Genomic DNA, 24,081 nt, shown 5'->3' with positions numbered 1-24,081 from the left:
ACCTTTCGTATCAATATGAAATCAATGAATATTGATTTGTTTCCGGTAATATGAGAGAGGATGTCCGCAGTGAAAAAAAAAGACTAACTTTTTTGTTGCTGTTAAAAAAACAAAACAAACGTGAAAAGAAGGATAAGAAAACATTCATGTTCGCTTCACCATTGACGAGCCAGCAAATGGTATTCTGATATTTTCTTTTATCAAAATCATCTCTGCGATTCTACACAATGTGCCTAGTAAAGGAAGACTTGAGGTTGTCTACAGCCATTATGTAAAAGACAAGCCAATGCATTCCACAGCGAACATTAAATAGTTCTATATTGGCATTCTTTAATGGCAGTACGATTAAAATGACTGATCATTAATAGAGACAAAATTGAAATGAAGTAACCGCCATTAATGTCGTTACCTGCCTTAGTTGCCCAATCAACACGGCGTTCAGTTGGCGTATTATGGTAGTCTTCATCAAGTCAATACAATTTTTTTTTCATTACTAATTCCTACAATATCATTAACTTGGTATTATCCCGAAAGCCATGCTTCCTTTATATCTTTAATGAAGACGATTTAGGATACTTCATTAAATCCTCGCTATAGGGTAAAGGGAAGTGATTCCGTGCTTCAAATATCAACCGAAATCATAACTATTTTGGTATTTCAACGTGTGTGTGAATGTTTGTGTGTGTAAGGGAGTGTAATGTGTTTACACAACAGTTAGTAATTCTACGCATACAAATGACGCTGTGTGCACGTTACCATACTGGCACATGTTTCTTCCATTACCCATGGAAGACTTTTCGCGAGGTAAGTTACCAAAATTTTAAATATCGCACTTATTTGATCATTAATGGTATCGTGTGTTTGGTGGATTTGTTCCTCAATCTCATCGATTTCATTAAAAACAGTCTTCTTTTTCTAAATTACCCACTTACAATTGCAATTTATCACCAATCATTCTTCGTCGTTATTAAGTTTGTCCATGCCTGTGTTCCAAACAGCATTGTATACTCATACAACTTATACAAGAAGTGGTCAATTTTTGCCTCGGAAGAGAATCACGCCTTCTGCGACGAAATAATCTGCACACATTCAGTATTTACGACAAAGCAATGCATAATGTCGTCATTATTTATTTTTCACGAGGAAAATCCTTACTTCTTCACTTTACTATAAGAATAAATTTGTGAAGCAGATTTTACGTATGTTAATCATAAAAAAAAAATTCCCTTCGTAAAATCGTTAATGATTTTATGTAATAATAATTTTAAAAAAATCGCCCCTTCGCATATGCAGTTTGAAAAGTATTAATTATGTACGGAACGAATCATTCCAGTGAAATAAAAGGTTTTTGTGACAAATAACTATGAATTATTTATGTTAAATCTACAATTGTTTCCTTCTCTCCGCTTCTTTTCTTTCTGAGTTTGAATCAAGATTGTGTAAGTTTTAGTCAGGGAAATTGTACATATGATTGCTTTCTGCTCAAATTTTCGCAAACATTTTCTGATAGACGCTTTAAAGATTAAATGTAGAATTACTTTATTTATTGTGAGACTTACTTTTCTGTGTGAAAAAAGACGTTGATAATTTCATAGTACCTAGTACTTACCTAGATTATTAGCACTAAATTAAGATGACAATATCGTCCAAGAAATAAAATGATTATCAATGCAAACTTTTTAAGTCTCAGCGACCCCACTCCCCCACCCACCCCCGACAAAGTGAAGTAACGAAAGTATTTATTTAGGAGTAACCGGTAAAAATGTCTTCTTTATGATCGACTGACAATGATGTGTAGTTGGAATATCCATGTCAGATTGTAATGATGATGATTGTGAAGCGTTTTCAATGTTATATTAGATTATTTCTGAAAATGAATACGGGTTAACAGAATTAATGAATGTGGCTGTGATACCACACTGTGAAATTGGTCCCATGCTTAATACCTAACATTTCTGCACGTCATTCTGTTGCCTAGTTGCAAATCCACTAAAACCCTCTCAAAATCCTTGAAAAGGAATAGACGGATAAGTTAATTTTGCACTGTACTACTCCATGGACATTCCAGTCAGGGTTAACGTGTCAAAACATACCAAGATGAATAAGGGATTTTAAGTGCAATCATTCTCACGTACTACTCAAAGTATAACCGTATTGAATGTTTCATATTGTACATTTGTATTTGTATACATTTCTCGTCTGTCTAACTAGACTTTGTATGTATATAATAGGTTTGATAAAGAGTACCGGACATGACAATTTTCTCTTTTTTCCTTTTTTTTTTTCGTTTTGCTGTTAATGTAATTTGTGAATAAATTAATCAAAACAAATTGATGTGTCTTTGTTTTATTTTGTATTTGCAGCGTTCTCGTCCTTATCATTTTAAAGAACTGAATGTAAGCGAATAGGCTAGCTTATTCTGAATTATTATGAATAGACTAGCTTATTATGGCTAGCTATTATAAATGACTAACCTTTATTGAATAGGCTAGCTTATTCAAGTAACTAATTGATACGTATATCTTTCCAACGAGGGCGTAGTAACAAGCTTCTTCCATGGGGTCCAAGATTTATAAACAAGTATCTGTTAATCATCTCAGGGACACACACACACACACACATACACACACACATAAATAAACAATTAAATAGATAAATAAATATATATATATATATATATATATATATATATATATATATATATATATATATATATATATATATAGATAGATAGATAGATAGATATAGATATATATATCATAATCATATAAAAGTTATATCAATATAATATATAATTTATATTTTGTATAATATAAAAGTTATAAGTGTGCCCTATGAACACTCAGTGTCACTGTTAGACAGGGAAAGTCCCCAAAACGAGAATGTAATATTATGTAATGTCGACTGACGTAACATATTTTATTGAATTGAACATATATCTATTTTTCATAATCTTTGCACTACACCGATAAAAAACAATAATAACAGTCAAAATTGATCACAAAAACAGGGACAAAAACAATACAAAAGAAATATAAGTAATGATAAGATAATGATTATGATTATGATTATGATTATAATCATCATCATAATTTTTGTTGTTATCGTTATCATTATCATTCTTATCAGTACTATCGGTATTATCATGATCATTGATATTATTACATCAAATACAGCCACAAACAACATCAAAACTTGTAAAAAAAAAAGAAAAGGCTGTGTGAAATCAATCTAATACAATCAATTCAAAACAGTACACCAAAATCATATATATTCATACTCTTCGCAAGAATTAACAAAAACGAAAACAAATTAATAAATTAATGATATTGTCCCGATGAATGACAGCCAGGAAAGAAAGAAAAAACCTCAAAAATGACGACAAGGAGGTCTCAGCGTTGTCCATCTCACTGTGGGCGGATACATCACTGAGGGCGCCCTACATTATTCGCAATGACATAGCGTTGATTCAGACGAATAATACCTATTATTACTCATTATTCTGCGATAGCCTCATGATGAAAAATCTGGATTATAAATAGGCTCCTATCTGAGATGAGTGCATAGTAGGGTTATTTTTTCTTAGGGACTCATATTCGTAAAGGGCATGTGAATTACTATGGAGTCGCCACTGGCCAATGACAATTCAGAATTCCACAGACGCCTTTTATTACTAGGAATGTGGTACGTTTGGTTAATAGATCCCTATAGGCCTATGATTGACAAACAAAATTGCTGGGTCTACATCAAAACAAATATATTATCAGATTAAATTAGAGTGAAAAAAAGGGGGTAACCCGCCGTATGAAATATGAAAAAACATTATTTAAGTTGACACATTAAAGGAAACCAAAACCTGAAGAGAAATGTGGATTGAGTGAAAGCAGCAACATTATTAAGAAATTATAAAGGGAATTCCACAAAATTCATTTTTTATGAAAATTACACATTCCATCAACTTGATACTGACATATGTTAAGGGTAGCAATATCATTCCCCCTGCTTTCTGAAAGTGGTTAGTCAAGTGCTCTTTCATTATGCTAGAAAAGTGCATTTTTGTGGAAATCCCTTTAAAATATTTTCTTTATTTTGTTGTCCACACATGGCGCCATAACCCCTAGTAGTCTCCTCATCCAGCGGTTTCAACTCCAAAACTTTAAAAATTCATAACTTTTGCATCAATTGTCCGATTTTCCTCAAACGTTCACTGATGTGTTCTACTAATGTTGCTGCTTTCACTCAATCCACATTCATCTGTGGGTTTTGGTTTCCTTTAAATAGTCAATTAGTTCTCACTAAATGTCTACTACAGTGAGCAGGTCGTATAATTATAATGCATGTATAGTCCAATAATGAAGGCACTTTTTCTGTTGGGGGCGTTCTGTGAAACATTCTTTCATTGGTGCAGGCCTATGTTTAAGTGCTGTTGTTGTTTTATCATCCATTCTTTGACCCCCTCACACCATCCCGACACTTTTCAAAACTTCAAGTTATTTCAAGGCTTTTAAGGGAATAGGCCTATTATCAGGTATATACAGGTATGGTATTACCGGACAGCATGGTAATTCCGGACACGCACATTTCTGAGTACTAATGACATTGACTATACGCGCGGGGCTTCGTAGACTACTAGACTATACCTCACAGAGCGTTGTATGGACCGAAATCGCGAAAAATGCGACACAAAAAACGCTAGTTTAGAAGAAGACGTCGATTTTCACAGAACTGTTCGAAATGTTCATTTTACAGTAAAATACGAAATTTAATACTCATTTGCCGACTTTTTCTTTGTCGTCCGCTCGGTAGGAATGTGTGCGGTGAATCGTGGGTATGAAAAGGTGTGAGGTCGATTATTCCATTACGAACATCGTGTCCGGAATTATAATGCGATTATTCACCGCGAAAAAAACCAACTTTTTGGAGAGGGGTATAATTGAAGTCTATTCTCCAAAAATCGGAGTGAATAATTTTCACAATTTTGCTGAATTCGTTATTTTCGAGACTTTGTGAATAACTGGTGTTATTTTTGGCCGAAATATCATTCTCTGATCGAGTACGGGATTCAGAGCCACGAAAAAAAAAAAAAGCGTCCGGTTGTACGATCAACTCTCCTACTTGGGGGAGGTGATAATGTTTAAACCTCCTATAACCGTATAGAAGCAACGAAGTTTATTAAAAGAATTGACATCAGATATTGTTACCAACGATAGGCTATGTAGGGCCTATCATAACAGCTCCTGTTGTAAGAACATAGAGTCCTTGTATTGTGGTTGAGTGGGTTCTAGGGCAATTAACCCCTCACACCCTACCCCAGACCCTTCCCCTGAACCTGTTATCACTAACCAGTAGGCCTCAATTTAGCCGGGGGGGGGGGGGGGTAATTGCCCTTGGGTGTACACAATTGCCCTGATACGGGTTCGATATAGGCCTATAGTGAGCACGCCAAAAAAAAAAAAAAAATGCCAAAAACATAGGCCTACTGCATGGCATAATGGGGTCAAACAATTGATAATAAAACAACAGCACGTAAACATTCACCAAAAACAACCCCCCCCCCCCCCCCCGGCCAGCAATGAATTTTGTTACTTTTGTGGAAATTAAGTGACGATTTCGTGTTTGATGTGTGCTCACTCGTGCATTAAACAGTATGATCTCATTTTACACAGGAGTTGTCAATAAGTGTAAAAATATCCCTGCCAAATTATTTTGCTCAAAGTACCGACTTATGATAAAAAGTCATGCTATTTTCATTAGGGTTGAGTTACTTTTTTGTTGGTTTTGTTGTGTGTAGTTGAGAATGACCTTTTTACAGATATTTACATTCACTGACCCCGTTTCTCCCTCCGCTCTAGATAGAATATTCAATCCCCCTCCCCCCCCCCCCCCCAATTCCCGGGGGAGGGGCTGAATGAGTATTCGTGACGTGTAAAAAGTGCAGTGTCGATCGAGGTGTACATGACCGTAATCGAATTCAAATTCACGGGAATCACGTTTGCCGTGTGTAATTCAGCTCTGAACGAAAGACAAGCAAGACGAATATTTGAATGAAAATGGCCGACCAAGAAGTCATCACTCCAATCGATTCAACTGCTCCCTTTTCTGTCGTGGTCGTCACGCTGTCTCTGGGAGCCATTATTCTGCTTTTTATGCTGGTCTGCGGCTTTGGACGAGGAAAGCCGGACGAAGAGACACGTAAGCTTTGTGTAGTCCCAGATGTAGAAAATAATGTACGTTCGTAGATATGTGAGTTGTTCTGAGAATAACACTTGACAAAGTTGAGATATCAATCTAGAATAGGATCTTGGCTTCTTTGTGAAACAGGCCCCTGAACTCTAGTACTGTAGTAGTCTTCCTTTTCTTCTTATAAATCTGATGTTGTTGTTACAGGATGTACAAATGTGCTTCTATTCTTTTATAGTAACATTTTTCCTATTGTGTGCTTTTCAACTCAAGTGAGTGTAGATGTCTATAGAATTGACTGAGCAGCTGTAGCTGTGCAGCGTGCGGGGTGAGTGACAGTCTAGGCTTTCCAGCAAGTACAATGTATTTTGATTTTGCGCATCAAATATATTCTCAATTTACAATACACAGAGCAAGAGGAAGAAAAACCAGTGAAGGAGAAGAAACCCAATCAGAATGCAAAAAAGCAGCAGAAGTCTGGTCTCCCGGGCAACAAGAAGGCATCCCAGAAGGCATACTCCCATCCTCTCCTGGCATCCTCCCTCAAGGACCACAGCCAAAATGTGCTGGACATGGACTTCAGCATCAATGGCAAATATCTGGCTTCTTGCAGTGAAGGTACAGGGATGAAACACCACTTACGCATTTCTTCCATACTTCAATAAAGAGGAACAGTAAATTGTTCAAATCTGAATTTTGATTTTTCTGAATGGGACATGATGTGGTCCACTTCAGTGTCAAGTTTGGAGCTAAAACAATCATCGTCTTAGAGAAATGACATGCCCAGACCTCAAACATTTCACTAATATGAATGTAAACAACAAACTCGGTTTCCTCATCAATTTCACTCGATACTTCTGGCACATGCTTCCTTTTGCCAAAGTAGTAAAGATCATAGTATACATATCATGTGAAGAATTTGCCTGATCTAGTTCTGTTACAAGAGTCCATAGCCATGATGAGCTGAGATAGAGATGATTTGCTTCTGTATCTACAGCTCGTGTTCAAAGTATTAATTAGGTGAGTGTTTGATATGTAAAGATCAGTTCAAATGGTAAGATACTATAGCAGTGGACTATTCTGATCATATGTGTTCATCTGAACTGATAATAGATTTCTGTTAGCAATCTACATAGTGTCTTAAGATATTGCAAACTGTCCAATCACAGATTACCAGTTGTCAGCACTTAAATACATAGATATGCTTTTTGTATTTATATTAACAGGTTTTGTGAATGCTTCTTGAATCCAAAAAAGTAAGTGGAAATACGCTCACATAAGGAACTGGTATGATATCGCCTTTGTCCTTCATAATCAAAGTTGAAATGTTTGCAATCAATTACTGATGATTATAGAGTAGATTGTGAGGAGAGAATTAGGGGACTTTATTTCTTTATGTTAAGTGCTATAATATCCTGTGTGCTCCAGTTGTCTTTTTGTTTTGATTCTTTAATGTCTTATCTGATATCAGCTGGCAAGGAAGCAACAAGATACAGTGTATGATCCAGGTGAGGGAAACCACATGGTCTATAGTTCCCTGCCCCCTTTTCAAAGGTGTAAATTGTAGTTACGGTTGAGCTTTCATCTATGTCTCATTGTCACCATTTTGTTCAACATGTTTTGGTCTTTATTTTCCAGATAGGACAGTGCGGGTGTGGAGCGTGAAAGAATTCAAGGACAAAGAGCACAAGTGAGTATTGACTTGAATCTATTTTGTTTTATCAATGTTCACCAACAATTCATTTCAGAAAAAAGGGATATCTTGTGACATCATTAAAAAAAAAAGTAGTAAAAACTCTTAAAGGTGGCAGTATTCATTAAAAATCCTGCCTGAATATTGCTTAAAGACACCCAGTCGCGAGGATACATGGACATATTTCAGCCGCGGGCGGCAGCACATAAACTCGCTTCCGAAGTTGCTACGAAGCAAAATGTGTGTGTGCGCAAGACGTCCCTAAAGCAATGTATCGCGCTATAGTATCTTGTTTGCTCGCTTGATTGATCTGAGCGCGGGGAGTATGTTCTGTGTAATGTGAATTGAATGTATGGTATACTGTATGTACTGTGTGATGCAATGTTCGCATGAGCTATAGTAGCTAGCTGCCTATACTTCGTACGACTACAGTGTACGCCTTCTCTTCATCGCACCGTCGATCGTCGTCACTCGTTAACTACAACACTGTAATCGTCAGATCAGATTATATATAGGTAGGGTGGCCATCATGGACGATGACACATCGTCATGGGTAGCGGATATTACCGCCGAGTTGTCCATTCTGAACGCGGACGATTGGGTCGGAGACCCTGTGTCTTGTATGGTAGCCCTACTACATATCGACCACCCTTATTGAAACCGACCACGTATAATTCGTGCACTGAACACTTAGTACGCACTTCTCTGCGCGCAAAGCACAGAATGAAGATGAGGATGGTGTGGGAAAATGCGATAATTCATTGTTCATTAATGGTTTTAATCAAGGATAAAATTTCGAATGAATATTTTCACCGAATCGTAATGACAGCACAATGTAATGTCTATGGAAGTTTCTAAAAGGCTTCTAAAAAGCTTCGTACAACACGGTGTTCAATACAACTCGGTTTGCGTGCATTGTCAATGCAAAAACAGCGGTCGATCCTAATAACGCGATTTAACGCGGGGAGCTGAAACGAGGCCACGCAAGTTCGTCGGTGATATTTTTGCACTGAAACTTCGAATCGAAAACGGAACAACGGCATTTGATAGAGCTGGATTTTCTCAATCACGTAGGTCAAGTTTTTTTACGTGAATTTCAGTGTTAAATATTCTTATCAAGCAGATAAACATTAGGCGGTCGATTAGTAGTAGGTCCAACCATACTTGCCCTGGCGTGTGTAAATTCAGGACGGGGAAGCGACTGTGCCCGTGCAGGGCCAACGGCCACAGTTGCACTGCACAGTGTACCTGTTGCCGTGGTAGAAGGGGGCCGTGCACCAACCGACATACCTTCAAGTCGAAGTAGGGCCTAAACTAGAATCTATTATTGTTAGATCTATCATCTTTGAACCTATAGTTCCCCTGTTTAAACGTTAGAGTTCTACCAGATCTATTGGGTTACTAGACTACATGTGTGATGGAGCTTGCGATAGATCTATTCATTTTTTAAAAATTTATTTGCAAATCCTAAATCATATTCTTGGGGAATTTGCATAACATGAATCATGATTGATATGAAAAACTTCTCATTTAATGGGACTAATGACATTAAACTGACCCAGCAAATGTCATTTCAATTACGGCATTATCATAATTTGACATAATTGAGAACTTAGAAAAGTTTTTCGCGGAATTATACATAGAAAAATAGGCCTACTTGTCGATCAAACGCAAATGCCCTAAAGTTACTGATACTAGGTTAGAAAAAGTCATTCCACTTCAATCATTGATTCATGTGTAGACTTCTACTTACACATCATCTGGATCTGGATTCCTTGAAGTTGTTGACTTGGCCAGCTGGGGTTGCTTGATTGGCGTAAGCCGTGGCAACACAATTCCACCGTGCATGTCGTAACACGAATTTGCACATTCTAAATAAAAATTCCTGCAAAACTGTTCATGCAACTCCAGCAAGTGGAAAGCAAATGTTTCATCGGCACGCTGACGCTGAAGCCTCCCCCTCTGGTCTCTTACTTGTCCTCCAGCTAAGAACACGTCTCTCTGCGTTCTCCACTCGTCGATAGCGTCAAACAAGTAGATACGTTGCCTCGAGTTGGACGGCTGTTTGATCTCCATTGTGAGGTTTCATTACTAAACCAAAGCCAAGGCTAAGCCGAAACAGTACAGCACTTTTTATTGCAAACAGTACACGCATACCACACACAATATTGATATTGACATACCGGTACCGACGACTTTCTATCAACTTTGTTATGTTATGATCCGGCCCAAAGTACTGTAAGCTGTACGTATAACATATGCAGCTGACGCAGCAGACAACATTGCACGATGAGATCATAACAACCTGCCATATGGCCATATGCATTGCAACTTGCTATACATGAAGCTTAGAGTTTTAATATTTCTTCATCAAAGCATATTTATAAATACCAAATATTAAACAACGTAATATATGAATAATTTATGATATTGTTATATAATATTTTCAGACATTTTGAAATATTATTGCTTAGATTGCTAAAATTGGCACCATAGTGCATATAAACAGAGACTGGAGCCAGATACGTACGTACACCCGACAGCTCTCACTACTTGTTGTGTCGCGGACCGGGAGAGATTTTCATGCGCGTGGCTGTTGTGCGGTGTTGTGCATGCACCCATTCGGTAGGTATTCGGGCGTCCATGTTGAAATTACAGTGGACAGCTCGCACGGCGCTCGTGCCCCATCTGGTTTTCGCTGGTGCGCTGCGTAGCATTGTGTTCGGCATTCGGTACGTACGGGGGTACAATAACGGGAGGAGCAGCTTGTCGTGCTTTTCTACTGAGCTGCGAATCGCCTGCGACGACCGGCTGCCTTTAAGAAGACTTTGAATTCACTATGTATGATTTCTCTATACTGATTTCAGTTGAATTGAGCATTTGTTAAGTACTTCCATTCCAACAGAAAATGTTCACATTGTTGGTAGTATGTGCTATGAGACTTGGCCAATTCATTCATGAAACATTTGCACAAACACATAGAATGAATCATGAATTGATCTTCATTTTCGTTTCTTTTAATGTCATTTTTATTTCTCAAGTGATCATTCCTCTGATATGTGTTACAATTTTAGACTTTTCAATCTTTTGATGTTTCTGACTGCAATTATTTGAAAACTTCACTCCATGGGAAGGTGTATATTATCATTTGCCCCGTGAAATAATGTTTTTTTCTCTTCATTTTTTTTTTAGATGCGTTCGAGGAAATGTGGAGTATGACCATGCTACAAACATCAAGTTCAGCCCGGACTGCAAGTGAGTTGACCCATAATTTCTAGTTTGTTCATACTTCCAATGGTGAAATATTAACATTGCGGTGTATCTCTCCAAAGAATATTGACTAGTCTGAAGTCATAAAACTTATTAAATGACATTACAAAAAAAAAAAAAAAAAATAGAGAGAGAAAATTTAATTACTTTCAAATATTGCAGTTAGTTTTGCAACAACAACAACAACAGAATTATTGATGTTTATTTTATTAGTAGCACATTTATGTTGCTCATCCTAATATTAGTGGATAGTAATAATTGTACAAATTGGTAAAAAGTCTAATTGTTGCTTTGGACATCTTTGAAATCAAGCAAACAAACAAAAATGCTGAAGAATCATGGGAATAACGATTCATTTTCTCCATGTGTCTCATTGCAAAATATTGAATTATCATTAGATTATTTACCCAAGGGGAGTGGAGGGATGGGAGAGTGTGATCATCAGTACAGAAGTAAATACCTGGTAATGCCAGTGTTTCTTCAAGGGAGTGAAAAAAATCCACAGTTGGTGCTAGTCATGATATGGGCAAAATGAATTGGTAACTATTGCCATTAGAATGAGCATGTGTGTTTGTTTTTTCTTTTTACCCTCATGAACATGTGTATTAAAGGGACTGTGCAGTACTTGTTGACATGAGTATTCAGCTTTGAATGTTTTGCGAGATATTTAGAAACCACTCAATGAAGTGTCAAAAAGCATACAATTCTAAGGGGAATCCAAAGTTCATTTGATGAAAATCGGTTATGAAATGACTGAGATATCCAAAAACAAAGTAAAATAAAGAGATTCTAATAAAACCTGTGGGCTGTCGATTTTGTTAAGATCGTTTTTTTGGATATCTCAGCCATTTCAAGACCAATTTTCATCAAATAAACGTTTAATCCTTGGAATTGCATGCCCTTTCATATTTCATAAGAGGTTTCTCATTATCTCACGACAAAAGTTATGAACCTGAAGATAAGTCTCAACCAAAACTATACGTTCCCTTTAGATTAGTGAAAGCAAAATTAATGTAACCATTCATCAAATAAATTCATGGACTGTACATTTGCCTTAATAGGTCCTTCATCACCAGTCTCGCCAATGGTAACTGCATTCGTGTCTTCAAGTTGGGAAAGAAGGAGGATGGCTCCTCAACTCAGATAAGCCAGGTCTTGGACTTTCCCAAGGTAAGGAAACACTATCACCTTTAATTTTTCTTAGCTTCTCTTCTTTGTCAAGGTCGCAAAAATTTCAACTTTCTTGCCAAACTTGGATGCCAATGAGATGTAACAGTAACTGGCTTTAATATCTATGTGAGATTTCATGCAAGCATGAGATACTGATTAACAAGTCATGTCAAATTACCCAAATTGTTGGATTGATGGTTGACATATTATTTGACTAAATGAACTTGCTTCAATTTTTATTGTTCAATCAGTATTCTGATTATTTTATCTTGTTAAGATTGTCGTTGTTTTTCTGCTATTATTGGTACTGATCTTTTAAACCTATTCAGACATTCATTGTTCAGTCACCGTTTATTTCTACCCCTGTAATAAATGTATCATTAAAAGTGTAACCTTTTGCTTTCAAGGTTAGCCTTACCCTTTGTAATGATTTCCTTGTCATAGAGTCGAGACCAGGACATCCTGAGTATTGGCATCGGATCCAACGCTAGTGGCAGTTTTGTGATGATTGCGTACAGAGACACAACAATCCAGGTCCTGAACACCAAAGGTTAGTCTCTTAAGAGCTTGATAGGGAAAAATAGATGACAATAGCCCCCTGAAATGTTACCTCTTCACCCCCCCCCCCCCCAATCGTCACCCCTGGGACAAATACCTCTGGATAACTGCTTTATTTCCAGACAATGGTCACAAAAACAATAGAGTACCAAAGTGATGGTGTCACAGTCTTTTGTTATAGATTGGGTTTGAACCAGGTGCAGACAGAAACACTCAGTCCATGTGACGTTGTTAAGAACAAGTTTCCATGGTGATGTGTGGCTACGACATCACACATTGGCACTCTATTGCCTCCTAGATAGCTCAAACTGCCGACCAGAACCAGTGATGAACCCAACCCTATTCTGTGACCTTGAAAACATTTAGGGGAGGGGTATGCTTTAGCTATTATACTAGTCAACTTCCGTAGCTTATGTGATAAATGTACAGAATTAAATTGACAGCTATAGCCAAGAAAATTGCCATAGACTTTTGCACCAGATAAATCTAAACAATGTGCATCATAGCATTCAGTGAACTAAAAAGAATAGTAGAAAATTGTTATCACTGAATACACAACAAGGGTGAGTGTGTACATGCTTTTGTGTGTCATGTGATGCAGTGTTGGGTTTTGGCAGAACAAGCTGGACCCAAGTAGCCTTCTTCCCAGCCATTTTACAGTGTCTCATGTTTACTGTTTTTCCTGTATGTGTATGTTTTTACTCTAGGAGAGATACTGGCCACCCTGGACACTCACCACATGAGCAACAACTATGCTGCTGTCTCACCCTGTGGTAGATTTGTGGCTTCTTGTGGTAAGTCTATCCTTTTATTGCCGTGGAAACTACGAGCTTTTACTCCCCTTCACAAAAAAATTATCATTGCTTAACCGTAATGACACCAGAATGGTATGAAGAAACAATGGAATTTCATCTTTGTGAGTTCATCAAAAAACAAAAGAGAAGAAGTTCAGCAATGATGCTGCTTCTTCAAAACATTTTAAAAGTTTCTAATCTAAAATTTCATTTAATTTTAAGGAAAATATCACTATTTTGGATGTTTTCTTTCTTTTGCATTACATATTGAAGGCAACTTTAAAATTAAGTGCAGTGTAGGAGTTTGCTGCAGAGATGTTTGGTGTTAAGTTTAGAAAGCTCTCTGTGTGTGTTGAACTCTGACAGGCTTCACCCCCGATGTCAAAGTGTGGGAGGTCGTCTTTACAAAGGGAGGAGACTTCAAGGAGGTCAGCAGGGCCATGGAGTTGAAAGGTCACAAAGCCAGTGTCTACTACTTCTCCTTCAACATCGACTCAAGCAGGTTGGTCAAGGGTTAAAGCTGTGATACCAGCTGCATTTTATCCAGCATGTGACTTAATTCATATTAGCCACCATTTAGTGGAAGGGTGAAGGAGTAAATACAGTCATACAGATCATAATTCGAGATTTGACATGGAAAAAAAAAAAGAGAGCAACCAAAGTGATAACAAGAGAGAGACCAAGTCATGTGTATGATGACATTGAATCATACAGAGTGTATGGTTTGCTGTTCTGAAAGTGTATATCTTTGTTTCCCATTCTTTGATGAAATACTTTCAGATTAGCCTATGAATTTCTAAAGAATATTGGATGATGGGCTACTATTAATGGATTTTCACATAACAGCCATGAAAGATGGGATATCTTTAGCTGTTTTCATGATAAGTCCTATAGAGGAAGATTATAGAAGAATAATGCTGATAGACTTGGCATTTGCAAATGAAGCGTTTTAATGATGCATCTGTATTTAGTGTGGAAGACATGAAAAATATATTTTTACTAGAATGAAATGCTGTTTGATTGAAGGCCATGGGTGGTTTTTTCCTTGCACTAATGTACATTGTTAATTGTGTCTTACAATGTCACACACTTTTTCACTTTGTTACTATATTCCTTGATATAATGCTGCTTTCTTTTCTTTATAATACACCCTTAGAATGGCTACTGTTTCAAAGGATGGGACCTGGAAGTTGTGGGACACGGATGGTAAATGTCTGCTCTCTTTTAAAGAGAATGATTAAAAAAGATGATGAAAGCAAATGTATTCAATATAAAGAAAGATGTCACAGTCATCACAGTCCACCTGTTTGCGATGTTGTTCATTCAAATGACTCTTCAATACAATAATAAATGAATAGATAGATAAGTTAAAGAATGAAACATACATTTTTTTCAAGTTCAAGTTCAAATTCAAATTTACATACACACATAGCTGCCAACCATTTATTAGTAAAATCTAGTTATTATTAGTAATTTCAGCATGTAACTGCTGTTTAATCCTCGTAAGATTCTGCTTGTTATCATTATTATTATATTTTTCATAAATATACTCTGTGCTCTATGCTAAACAACCCACTACTGGTAACTTTCTTGAGAATGATTAGTAAATTGTATGCAAACAAGTTTGCAACTATGTACATACACAAAAGAAAAATATGTGTTTGATGTTATACTTCAATCTTATTTGTACATGGTATAAATGGTATGTTTCACAGTCTTTTATATCTGTGTAATTAACAACAATAAAATATTGCCTGCCTTTACACAAATGCCATGTGCATTGTTTGTCTCCAAAGTGTGAAATCACTAGACTTCACCTGAAAAATTATAATTCTCATTTCTCTTTCCAATACAGCTGGAGTTTTGGACCCTGAAATAAAAATTACACTTGCAAAATTGACTTTCAAGTCTAATTATATAATAAAATTAAATATTATACAGTACCCACAAAAAATGTGCTCTACACACTTTTACTGCTAGCTAAATTGAATGAACTTCCCTGTGTCATTTGAAGTTGTGTTGCTGTATGTTATTTGTTGGGAAATTCTTTATCAATTTGAAATTCTAGAGACTCTGAAAGCAAGTTGTCTTTTTTATGCCTCCGCCACGAAGTGGTGCCGGAGGCATTATGTTTTCGGGTTGTCCGTCCGTCCGTCCGTCCGTCCGTCCATCCGTCCTTCCGTCCGTCCGTCCGTCCGTCCTTCCGTCCGTCCGTAATGAATTTTGTGGACAAGGTAACTATCAAAACCCGTTGAGGTATCCTAATGAAACTTGGCATGTATGTGTATTAGGGGGTGAAGTTGTGCCTATCAACTTTTGGGTGCACATGTTCAAGGTCAAAGGTCAAAAGGTCAAGGTCAAATACATAAAATGTCACTATTTCCACCATATCTATTGAATGCCTGAAGATATTTTCTTGAAACTTAGTGTATACATGTATTACCCAATTAAGATTCTCTGGTGAAAGTTTGGGTCATGAGGTCAAAGGTCAAAGGTCAAAAGGTCAGGGTCAAATACATAAAATTTCACTATTTCCACCATATCTATTGAATGCCTGAAGATATTTTCTTGAAACTTAGTGTATACATGTATTACCCAATTAAGATTCTCTGGTGAAAGTTTGGGTCATGAGGCCAAAGGTCAAAGGTCAAAAGATCAAGTAAAAATATTAAAACTTTTTTTTTTCTCCATACCTTGGAAAATTGTTCAAGGTATCTTCATGGAACATAGTATATACATATACTGACTGGAAGTGATTATCTAGAGAATGTAGGGTTCATGGGGTCAAAGGTCAGGGGTCAAAGGTCAAGTGCAACACTTCAAAATTTTACTATTTCCCTCCTATCATGCAATGCCAGCAGGGTTATTTTTTTTTTACACTTGGTGTATGCATACATGTGTAACCTAATAGAAATTCTCTGGAAAGTTTTTTTTTTCTTCTTTTTTTGCCTCAAAAGGTCAAAGATCAAGTGAAAGTGCTGAACTAACTTTTTCCTCCATATCTCGGAAGTGGCTCAAGTTATCTTGAAACTTAGTACATATTATGCATGTTCTACCTGAAAGTGATTATCTTATGAATTTTAGGGTCAAGGGCCAGATGAAAATGGTAACAATTTACTATTCAATTCAGAAATTGCACTTTTTCTCCACACCTGTACCTTGAAAATTACTCAATGCCTAAATGTATGAATGGGTCAAAGTCGAGTTAAAGTCCTTAAATCCCTAGATACATGCTCTCCTATTCATCCAATTAAACCTAGGTCAAGGAAGGTGAACATTCAACACATTTGTGACAAACTTGTCATTTCAATATTTTGCCAATTTTGTGAAAATGTAATCACACATTGTCCACATGTACTATCTAGACCTATTGGGAAAATCATGCATTATGGCGGAGGCATACCAGTCGCCAAAGCGACATTTCTAGTTTTCTTTTGTTTGCAGGTTCTTTAGAAATATTAACATCTTGATACATCTAAGTTTAGGCAGGAAGAAAAAATGTTCAACAAAAACGTGAAACCAGTGATGTTGCATAAACCAAATATTGAATATCAGTTATTCGACAGCACTACAGTCACATTAAATAAATGTCACAGCATTTTCATTGGCTAGTGTATGGGAAGCATGACCAAGTTAAACACCTTGTCAAATTTGTGAATTGTGCTTGACCTTTTACTGATTTATCAGTTGTATTTCTTGGCTTGTATTAAAAGAAAAGTGCAACAGCTGGGTGACCTTCATGTCAGATACTTAATATGATTTTCTTTGTTCATGACAGTGGAGTACAACAAGCAGCAAGACCCTTACCTGCTGCTGACCGGTCAGTACCCTCACAGAGGTCCAAGCCTCATCACCCTGTCTGCAGACTCTTACAGTGTGGCCATCGCCCAGGGGACCGATGTCTGGATCTACAGCGCTGACGGCAAACAGGAGGAGGAAGAGTTTAAGGACGTCCACTCCCGTGAGTCTCTAGTCATTTTGCTCCTCCTTGCATCAGCCTCATGGATACTTGCAGTTACCATGGCAACAGCTAGAAATCCTTACAGCTATTACGCTGTTGCTGTGATAGTTGCTTTTGATTAGTGTGATAGTAAGTGGGATATGACAGTGACAGGAACTATTTCAAAGAGTATCATAGACACATGTAGTTTTTATTGATTGTTCCCAAATCGTTAACAGTGATTTTGGTTCATGTCTTGGTCCATCAAGAAGAAGGTTAGGGTTAAAGTCATGTCAAAGGCTAAGTTCCGTATCAATTTGAGGATTTGGTTAGACAAAAGGTTTAGGGCAAGGTTCAATATCATGTAGGGGGTTACAGTAAAGGTCAAATTGAGGATTAGATTTACCTTTTATGGTCAAGTTCAAGGTGAAGTTAAGGTTAAGATTAATTCAGGGTTGGGATGAAGATCAAGTTGATTGTTAGGGTCATTATTCACTTAGAGGGAAAAGAATCTCGTTATCACCGTATTCTGACTTGCTTCATCTATCGCCACCACTAGTGTTCCGCTTATCTGACCAGTTCTCAACAACTTCATCATGCAGTAATCATAGTGTCAGTGGTGGCAGGTTGGTAACAACCAGTCAAGTGCTAGCATGTCAGTAGTTACCACGGTAACTGCATTCATGGCAGCGTGCAAATAATTTGCCAACACAGTCCTGAAATTATAGGACCTAGTTCTGCCTATGGCCTGAAATTCAACTACGAGCTTACTTACAATATATATTGATAATTTCAAATCATCTTCTCAGAGAGTATAGCAAAGATTGGCTTTGACCCGAGTGGGAAGTTCCTGGTATCCACGGGCGACCGCTTCATGAGAGTCTTCCACAACATCATTGGTCTGAGGGCCCAGGTCACCGACCTCGAAGCAAAGCAGAAGAAGACGACATCAGGAGCAATGAAGGAGAGATTAGAATATCAGATTACATCAATCAGGTCAGCCATCTTGACTAAGTCACATGACAATTTTTGTTTCTGCCAGTCTACTGATTTTATCCTATTAAACAAACTTGCCACTGTGTCTCTTTATAAGCAAAACGAACTGCGTGATTTAGATCTTAGAATTTCCTGTGTGACTTTGAATCTGTACATGATTCAGTACAGCATATATGTAATTCAGATGTATGATTATCCTGCACATCATATTTGGGTTTTTTTTGTTGCATGCAATTGAAATGCTAGGCTCTCTGTTTAAAGGTAGAATAAGCATTCAAGAACCGTGTCTTGTGAAAATTGATGCCATGATATTTGAAGGTGAAGTTCGAGCTGTGACGAAAAATGTGTGAAATATTTACAAAGTGAAGTTTGTCTATGCATTCCCAAGCAATCTCAGTTTCACATTGGTTGCCATGAAATGCTTTCCGCTTTAAAGAATGCAATCAATGCTATGTGATTACAAAGACTTTCGATGAGTTGTAAAGATTTTGGAACATCACTTGTCATGTAGTTGGAAAAAAAAAATACACATACTAGATCCTTTAAGGTCAAATGTTTTCAGATTACTGTAACTGTATAATGAAACAGCATTGTGATTTTCTTCTTCGTAATTTTCATCATATTTTTCCTCTATTTTTTATAAACCTCCTCTTCTGCTTCTTTTCCATCCTTTTTATGTTTTCTGTGACTCTTCTTCTTTTCTTCCTCTTTCTTTGTCTTCTCATTTTCTCCTCCGTCACTTCTCTCCCTTTTTCATCTGTTTTCAATTTCTCCTTCATCTTCTTTTTTTTTTCTTCTCCTCTCTTCCTTATTTTACCTCTTCCTTTTCTTTCTCTTTCCTTTCCTTGTCTTCTCCTTCCTCTTCTTTCTTTTCTTTCTTCTTTTTGGTTTCTCTCCACTACAGGGAGCAGATTGACACGATACTTGGTTTGAACACCGAGGAGACTCCAGCGGGGACATAGTGCAGTAGAAGGAGATTGAGCTCTCTCATTAGGTGCCTTGTGAAGGCTTTCAGTGACTTTGAGAGGAAAAAACAACAAAAGATCTTACTGATATCATTCCACAATAACTTTGTGTCGTTTCTATCGCTGGAAAGGGTTGGATACAACAAGGTTTCTGAATGGGCAAATATTGGTGTAAGAAGCACTCATATGAACAGAGTCTAGTTACAGCAAGCAAGATTTTCATGAATATTCAATACACAAGTGAAAAAAAGAGACAAGATGATAACTGTTTATTGCCGAGTTTTGTGTTAAGAAACAGTTTGGTTTATAGGGTTTCCTTGTAGTGTTCAAGTAAATTTTGGGTGTGTGTTTGTGAATGCAGAGCGAACATTGTGCCAATTCTGTGTAGTGAAGTCTTCATAAACGTTACATAAATTTACTCAAAACAGTCAATTAGTTTTTACTTTAAAGCGTAATTGTATCAAGACCGTTTCAATCTTGTCAGTGTTTCCATTGTCAGCCCTCTCACATCATATCAACTCAGGGCTTGAAATTAGTAAGCTGCAGAAAATTTTGAATGATAAAACATAGCAAGAAGTCTGTAAACAAGTACATGTTTACCTCTATGATGGTGACTAAATTAAAGAAATACAAAATTACAGCAGTAGATTGTCAGATTTGACATTAATTTCTCACCCAAGTTCACTCCTTGTAGCTCTTATGAATTGACTTGCCACTTTAAAGGCATTCTTTTTCTCCAGATTATTTGTTTACAAAGGAATTCTGCAATGTTGAAGTAGTAACTTTCCAATGGTGCAATGCCCTGTAATATCCACCAGACTTGCACAGAAAATGGGTGTTCCTTGTCAGAAAATAAAAAGTTCATGTATGTATTAAAGTAGCTATACTTCTGTTGGAGTATAGAAGTACAGCTGTTTTGTGATGTATATTTGTTTGGGTTTTTTTTAAGCAAAAACTTACAGCTTCATTGAGCTCTCATAGAATGAAATATGGTCAAAATACTAGACACAAGTGCTCTGTCGTCGACACAAATAGATAATCATGTAGTGAAAGCATTGTTTAGCAGTGTTTCCAATTTGACAAATCTGATGGTCCTACATGCTGCCATAGTCAGAGTTGAAACTAAATGCCAAATGCTTTTAATGAATGATAAGATAAAGAACTGTGGGTGACCATAATTTTCATACTCATCGTTTCCCATAGACCCTTTTGATTTATTAAATCTTTAACAATATATATATAATTTTTTTGTAGCATAATGATGGTAGGTTGTTTATCTCTTGATAGTGCCTGAATAATTCTGACAACTTTTGTATGCTGGAGTGTTTTATTCATGCATTCAAATACTATCATACAACCCCGTCAGCAGAGTGTGACAAATTTTAGAAACTGAGCTACCACAATGTTTTACTGTGTCTTTTTAAATGAAAGACTTGGAATTAAAAGGTGCATTGGCTTCTTTTCTTTTTTTCAACCCTTGATTGTTACTATTTTCATGTTACAGCTTTGCCATTTAATGCAGTCTTCTGTAGAGTTTTTAACACTTTATGTCAGCTGTTCTCAATTGCTGTAAAAATAGATACTTTCGCGTGACTAATTTTTCATGCTCGGCCAGGTAAGAAGAGTTTCGTGTTTTTAATTCCACGGAATAAAGACATCAACTACTTCAACATATATGGCAAGCAAAAAAAAAGTAATTAGAGCGAAATGTGCAAAAATTTCAGCATCTCAAAAAATTTCCACTTTTACAGACCCAAACAGTGTAAGAAAGAGAGATACAGGGAAGGAGAACATCTTTGTAATTCTCCAACTCTACATTGAGCAATACAGATATGATTTGAGTTTCATGTCACCAGATGTACAAACGAATATAGCCCTTTTCCTCTGGCCATCACTTTATTACACTCCTAAGCTTGCAGTCATTTTCATGAGAATGTCAAACCATACCTATTTTTGTTGTAAACCAGTGCTTATCTGGTTTATCTCTGATTCTCTACGTCGATGTAGGGCAATTTGTCAATCAGTTGCAATCAGTGCTTGGCTTTTTCCATGTTCCTTGTAATGTTCGGCTAAAGCACCATCTGTCCTGTCTTCCTCTCTTCCAGTTGCAGAAACCAACTCTGCATCTGTTAATTGATTATCCTTCCCCTTCTTTAAAAAAAAGAAGAAAACATATGTATTTACCGTCATTAATGTGATTAAACATGAAAATTCCTGCACAATGCTGCAATTTTATTTACATGAAATAGCTGTGTAGGTACCAGTATGAATTGACGTTTTGAGGATGACACATAATCTTTGTACTTCCCATTTTGGAAACATATCACTGGCCTGCTCTGTTTTTTCACAATTTTCTAAGCATTCACAATGGTTGATATGATATCAAAAGGCCCAGTCTGTTGAAAGAATAAAAAAAAAAATGAATACTTACTGAAAATAGCAAAATAATTTTCAGGAATGGGAGTGGTAGGTACTTCTGAACTTTTCACCAGTCTCTCACTTCAGTCCCCTGAAGAGGAAGCATCTAATGGATGGTTGACACTCATCAGTTTTATACCATGTCTGTTAGTTCACAAATTCCTTTCACTATAGAAGATCCCACCCACCCCCCACCCCCCCCCCCCAAAAAAAAAAAGAGAAAAAAAAATATAAGGTTCTTTTCATACTGTCCTGATGTTGGTTCCTTACTTTGCCTTTCTCTTTTGATTGAAGGTTTCAACTAACATTGTTTGTTTCTGCAAAAGATGTTTGATGTGTGCTTACTGTTAGGACACTCAACCCTGTTCCTGAAACTTGTGAATAGAAAAGGTCGTCATTCAGTATGATATGAATTGATAGTTGGATGCCTTATTACAAAGTTGACTGTGTTGCAGGATATTTGTGGTAGCAATCTTGTCACTGCCAAACGTTACTTCTTGAGCTGAATCTGTTTTATTATTTTTTTTCCAAGTCTGGAACACAGATGTGTTTTATTGTCCTCCACCTCCATAGCTTTTGAAAGGTACATTTGTATTTTAACCAATTTTAAGGTGACATTAAAAGGTAGACTTTGAAAGCTGTTAGGAGAGAATAATGATACCAAAAATAAACGCCATTGTTATTACATTGTACAGCAACATTGAACCAAGTGTACCCTGTTGACATGTTAGCAAACCTCAAACTACATGCAATTTTTTTTTTTCATAAACAAGACGTAAGGCAATATCTTTGCAAAGTCTATGAAATAAGGAATCACATATTTTCATTTTCTCTTCATTTGCTTTCTTTTCCATTGGGGCAGAGATGTTCATGTTTGTTGCTAATCTTTGCTGCAGCAGTTAAATTTTTGCTGGACTTTTTATCTTTGAGAAAAAATTATCATTTTATGATCAAATTGTCATTGTCATCACCAGGACATGTAAATGCGTTGAAATGTGTTCATGTCTTGCACTTGCCCATTGGCAGTTGAATTTATTTTATGTCTTGTCTTAATAAACTTGTGGTTTGAAATGCAAACATCTATCAAAGATTGATGTCTTGTTGATTTTCAGTTTGGATAATGGATGAGATAGATCCACAATATGACATATAAATTCACTCTCTAAGTTATTGCTTTTGCGAGTAGGCCTTCTAACTGCTGTCTTTACTTTGTGCATTGTTTAATGAAGAGGTAGATGAAGATAGATATACAGTATATCATATGTTTATATTTGTGCATGTATATATATATATATATATATATATATATATATATATATATATGTATACTAGTATATGACACACATAGAGAGAGAGAGATATCTTAACAGTAGTATCATAAAATATAGGAGAGGAAGATAATGAAAAGGAAAAAAGAAGAGACAAAGTTGAAGATGCAGAAAGAAGGCAAAAAGGAGAGGAAAAAGATTATTTGTGATGGAAGAAATTAAAAGAGAAAAAGAGAAGAAAGAAAAAAGAAAGATGGAAAAAGTAGAAGAGGAGTAAGAGGATCGCAGTTTGTAATCGCGTGTTTTTCTCCTCGGCTTTGAATCTGTTGCGAAAAAGCATGATAGTCTGTGTAGCAGACTTTCTTATTGAGTGTATGAGTCACCCACACAGTCACGTTTACCTATTAAATGTACGTCAATAAAACAAATTAGATCAATAAAAGTATAATTACATGACTATGAGTCCTCTGGGGACTCTGGTTTCGGTGTTTTGATTACATGAAGTTCAACTGACGTCGTTACATAAGATTCTGTACGTTTTAGACGTGTATACACACTTGAACATTTGCTAGCACCAGTTGTGTAAGACAAAAACTAACAACAACAAAAGTCAAACAAGCAAACAGTTTTCTCCATATGACTCTGCCGCTTCGTCCTCAAGAAGATCATCTCACCAGGCATTATCAGAGTCAAAAGGTAGGTGTGCAAACTACTTAGTATTGGCTTGGTTTGAGGGGGGGGGGGGATGATGCGACAGCAGAAGGGCAAAGGCATAAGATGGCGCAATTAATCCCACAATCCATTTCATTTTTCATTTGGTTTTTTTTTT

General features: G+C 36.7%; 1 protein-coding gene across 1 annotated transcript; it reads left to right on the top strand.

Moving 5' to 3' along the window:
* The first annotated feature begins 5,995 nt into the window (after window positions 1-5,995).
* Window positions 5,996-23,061, top strand: LOC140228056 (transducin beta-like protein 2). The gene is made up of 12 exons (XM_072308459.1): window positions 5,996-6,192; window positions 6,592-6,798; window positions 7,819-7,870; window positions 11,066-11,128; window positions 12,205-12,313; window positions 12,758-12,863; window positions 13,579-13,665; window positions 14,032-14,167; window positions 14,822-14,871; window positions 17,444-17,626; window positions 18,415-18,601; window positions 19,506-23,061. The coding sequence occupies exons 1-12, from the start codon at window positions 6,045-6,047 to the stop codon at window positions 19,561-19,563; spliced, it is 1,386 nt and encodes a 461-aa protein (XP_072164560.1). The 5' UTR covers window positions 5,996-6,044; the 3' UTR covers window positions 19,564-23,061.
* The last annotated feature ends 1,020 nt before the right edge of the window (window positions 23,062-24,081 follow it).

Source organism: Diadema setosum, chromosome 4 (assembly GCF_964275005.1).
Source record: "Diadema setosum chromosome 4, eeDiaSeto1, whole genome shotgun sequence".
In the NCBI taxonomy this organism is placed as follows: domain Eukaryota; kingdom Metazoa; phylum Echinodermata; class Echinoidea; order Diadematoida; family Diadematidae; genus Diadema; species Diadema setosum.
The sequence above is the reverse complement of the archived record's forward strand: the minus strand, read 5'-3'. Positions and strand labels throughout refer to the sequence as shown.

Coding starts and splice junctions, on each gene's coding strand:
- LOC140228056 (XM_072308459.1), top strand. CDS start 6,045: ATGAAAATGGCCGACCAAGAAGTCATCACTCCAATCGATTCAACTGCT. Junction 6,799..7,818: donor TCTGGCTTCTTGCAGTGAAG/GTACAGGGATGA, acceptor TTTATTTTCCAG/ATAGGACAGTGCGGGTGTGG. Junction 17,627..18,414: donor GTTTAAGGACGTCCACTCCC/GTGAGTCTCTAG, acceptor TCATCTTCTCAG/AGAGTATAGCAAAGATTGGC.